A 3,810-nucleotide genomic window follows, 5' to 3' on the forward strand; every position below is an offset into this window, starting at 1 on the left:
GGCGGCACAGTGGAAGTTGAGGAGGGAGAGATTTCAAATATGAACAGCAGCAGCAGCAGCAACGGCGACTCTGAAGAGCAGCAGCAGCAGCAGCAGCAGCAGCAGCTGGAGTCAGTGGGGCCGGCGGGCGCGGGCGAAAGCCCGTCGCGGGGCGCCCACAGCAGCAGCACACCAGCAGCAGCAGCAGCAGCAAGTGGTGCTTCAGAAGCAGCAGCAGCCGTGTCTGCTGCTGGGGTGGCTGCGTCTGTTGCCACAGCCGCAGCAGTTTCTGCGGCTGCAGCAACGGAGAGCAGCAGTGCTGCAGCAGCAGTAGCAGACTGCGACGGGGGGCAGGAAGATGCAGCAGCAGCAGCAGCAGCAGAAGATGACGCTGCTGCTGCTGACGCTGCTGCTGAGGAGGACCTTTTTACCCCTGAGGTGGGGCCTGACGAGCTGCTGCTGACGCCGGAAGCAGCAACAGAACCTGCAGCAGCAGCAGCAGCAGCAGCAGCAGGCGGGGGCGGCGGCGAGGCTTCGGGAGGCGGCGACGCAGCAGCAGAGGAGCAGCAGCAGCAAGGGGGTGGTTCTGCTGCTGCTGCTGGCGATGTGATGTACGGCCCGTACTTGCCTGCGTCTGCTGCAGCAGCAGCAGACGGAGCAGCAGCAGCAGCAGAGGCAGCAGCAGCAGCAGGAAGCGGGCTGGGGGCGGACTGCGGGCTAGAGGGCTCGTTGGAAGCGGGTTCGGGGCCCGGGCTGCTGCAGCAGCAGCAGCTGCAGCAGCTGCTGCTGCAGCACGACGAATACGAAGAGGAGCAGCAGCAGCAGCACAACAAAGTTTGGTCTTCTTTAGTTTATGGCTGCCGCTCTGTCAGCTCTTTTAAAAAGTTAAATAAAATCAGCGAAGGCACTTACGGCGCTGTCTTCAGGGCCCTCGACCTCGCCACCCACGAAATCGTAGTGCGCAAGGGTTTAGGGTTTAGGGTTTAGGGTTTAGGGTTTGGGGGGGAGGGTTTAGGGTTTGAGGGTTGGGGGTTTGCAGCTGGCTGGTTCGACAGGCTGGGGGTTGGGGCTCTTTAGGGTTTGAGCAGTTTCCAGGATCTAGGGTTTAGGGTTTAGGGTTTAGGGTTTAGGGTTTAGGGTTTGGGGGTGTGGAGTTGCAGCAGCTGAAGTTTCCATGGCTGCTTCCTCGCCATAACTGAGCCCCTCACTGTGCTGCTGCTGCTGCTGCCTCTGCTGCTGCTGAATCCCGCTGCCGCCGCCGCCCCTGCTGCTGCTGCTGCTGCTGCTGCTGCTGCTGCTGCAGGCGCTGAAGCAGGTGAAGTACCACGCGAAGCTGTGGTCTGAGGGTTTCCCAGTGACCTCTTTGCGGGAAATTTCGATTTTGTTGGAATTGAATCATCCCAACGTTTTGAATGTGCAGCAGGTGGTCGTGGGCAGCGGCCAGCAGCAAGTTTTCATGGTTAGCTGCTGCTGCTGTTGCTGCTGCTGCTGCTGTTGTTGCTGCTGTTGCTGTTGTTGCTGCTGCTGTTGTTGGGGTTTGGTGGTTGCTTCCGCTCGCAGCAGAGCTGCTGCTTCTCACGGGGTGGGGGGGGTTGTCTTGGTAGGGTTTAGGGTGTAGGGTTTAGGGTTTAGGGTTTAGGGTTTTGTACAGGTGATGGAGTACATTGAGCACGAACTCAAAACCCTCATGGATGAAAAGCCGGAGTTCACAACTGCTGAAAGAAAATGTCTTTTGAAACAAGTAAATAAATTACAATAAATAAATAAATAAATAAATAAATAAAATAAATAAATAAATAACTTTTTGATTAGTTTTTATTTATTCGGGAGCAACTAGGGTTTAGGGTTTGCGGCTTTAAACGCTAGAAATGAAATTCAAAATTCTTTTTTGAGTTTTTATTTGCAAGTGTTTTCCTTCTTTTGACACATTTGCATAACAGACCCTTTGGTGCTGCTGCTGCTGCTGCTGCTGCTGCTGCTGCATCGCGGCTTTCGCCGTTGCGCTTCTCCGTTCCTCCTTTCTTTGAATTAATACCAACTAAATACCAAATAAACAACAATAAATAGGAAATAAATAATAATAAATAAATAATAATAAATAAATAATAAAAAATAAATAATGATAAATAAATAATGATAAATAAATAATAAATATATAATTGTCCATTTGTTTTGCTGCTGCAGCTGCTGGAGGCGCTGGCTTACCTGCATGCAAATTTTGTCTTTCACCGCGACGTAAAGCCCAGCAATTTGCTGTACTCCAACAAGGGGGTGGGATTTATTTTTAATTAATTAATTAACTATTTAATTAATTATTTATTTATTATTTATTTATTATTTATTTATTATTTATTGTTTGTTGTTTGTTATTTGCTGCTGGGCGTTTAAACCGCCTCTTGGCTCCCAAAAACAGCAGAGAGGCCGCAAACCCTAAACCCGAAACCCCAAACCCTAAACCCTAAACCCTAATCAGCGTTTGCGGCGGCTGCATTTGGCGCTCCTGCTGCGGCTGCAGCAGCAAGTAGAAACGCCGTTTGCTGCAGCAGCAGCAAAACGTTTTAGGGTTTTTCTCGAGAAGCAGAACTCCTGAAAGGACCATTTTGGGTCCCGTCGGCAGCTTTTGCTGCTGCGCCTCTTGCTGCACCAGTCTCCGCAGAGCAGCAAACCGATTTGCTGCTGCTTGGGCGCCGCAGGTGCTCAAAATGGCCGACTTTGGCATGGCCAGAAAGTTCGGGATTCCCCCAGGACACAAAAAGTACACCAAAGAAGTTGTCACCCTCTGGTACAGACCCCCGGAAATCCTCCTGGGGCAAACCCTCTACAGCGCCAAGTGCGATGTTTGGGCCGTCGGTGAGTGCAGCAGCAGCAGGAGCAGCAGCAGCAGCTGCAGCAGCAGCAGCAGCAGCGGCGCTGCAGCTGCAGCAGCAGTAGTGGGGGATATAGTACTAGCGGTAATGGTAGCAGTGGCAAACTCTCTACAGCACCGAGTGCGTTGTTTGAGCCGTCGGTGAGTGCAGCAGCAGCAGCTGCTGCTGCAGCAGCAGCAGCAGCAGCGGCGCTGCAGCTGCAACAGCAGTAGTAGTACCGGGTGTGGCACCAGTGGTAGTGATAGCAGTAGCAAGCCCTCTACAGCGCCAAGTGCGATGTTTGGGCCGTCGGTGAGTGCAGCAGCAGCAGCAGCAACAGCAGCAGCAGCAGCAGCAGCAGCAGCGCTGCAGCTGCAGAAGTTGTAGTCCTAGTAGCGGGCACAGTACTAGTAGAAGTATTAGTAGCAGGCCCTCTACAGCGCCAAGTGCAATGTCTGGGCCATCAGTGAGCAGCAGCAGCAGCAGCAGAAGCACCAGCAGCACAGCAGCTGCAGCTGCAGCAGCAGCAGCAGTAGTAGGGGGTGTAGTACTAGCAGTAGCAGTACTAGCAGTAGAAGGCCCTCTGCAGCGGCAGGTGCGGTTTGGGCCGTCGGTGAGTGCAGCAGCAGCAGCAGCAGCAGCACACCAGCTGCAGTAGTAGTAGTGGTAGTAGTAGTAGTAGTGACAGCAGCAGCAGCAGCTGCTGCTGCGCTGCAGGAGAGACAGGAGCTGCTGTAGGCTTCGCTGTACGGGCAGTGGGAAAGGAAGCTGCAGCAGCTGCAGCAGCAGCGCAGCTGCAGCAGCAGCGGCTGGAGCTTAGGAGTAGTCCGAGCAGCAACAGCAGCAGCAATAGCTGCTGCTGCAGCTGCAGCAGGGGTGGCAGTGGTAGGATTAGTACGACGAGCAGCAGCAGCAGCAGCAGCAGAAATAGGCGAAGATATGTGCTGCTTGCCTAGTGCAGGAAAAGCTTACGTGCCTGTGAACT

General features: G+C 53.6%; 1 protein-coding gene across 1 annotated transcript; it reads left to right on the plus strand.

Annotated features, from left to right (window-relative positions):
- Window positions 1-39: 39 nt before the first annotated feature.
- ETH_00003400 (CAM kinase, CDPK family TgPK1, putative) lies at window positions 40-2,990 on the plus strand (the record flags this gene model as incomplete). Its single annotated transcript, XM_013378798.1, has 5 exons — window positions 40-936; window positions 1,283-1,438; window positions 1,631-1,720; window positions 2,164-2,250; window positions 2,673-2,990. The coding sequence occupies 5 exons, from the start codon at window positions 40-42 to the stop codon at window positions 2,988-2,990; spliced, it is 1,548 nt and encodes a 515-aa protein (XP_013234252.1).
- Between the last annotated feature and the right edge of the window lie 820 nt (window positions 2,991-3,810).

This window comes from Eimeria tenella, genomic scaffold, assembly GCF_000499545.2.
Source record: "Eimeria tenella Houghton genomic scaffold, Eth_scaff1024, whole genome shotgun sequence".
Classification (NCBI taxonomy): domain Eukaryota; phylum Apicomplexa; class Conoidasida; order Eucoccidiorida; family Eimeriidae; genus Eimeria; species Eimeria tenella.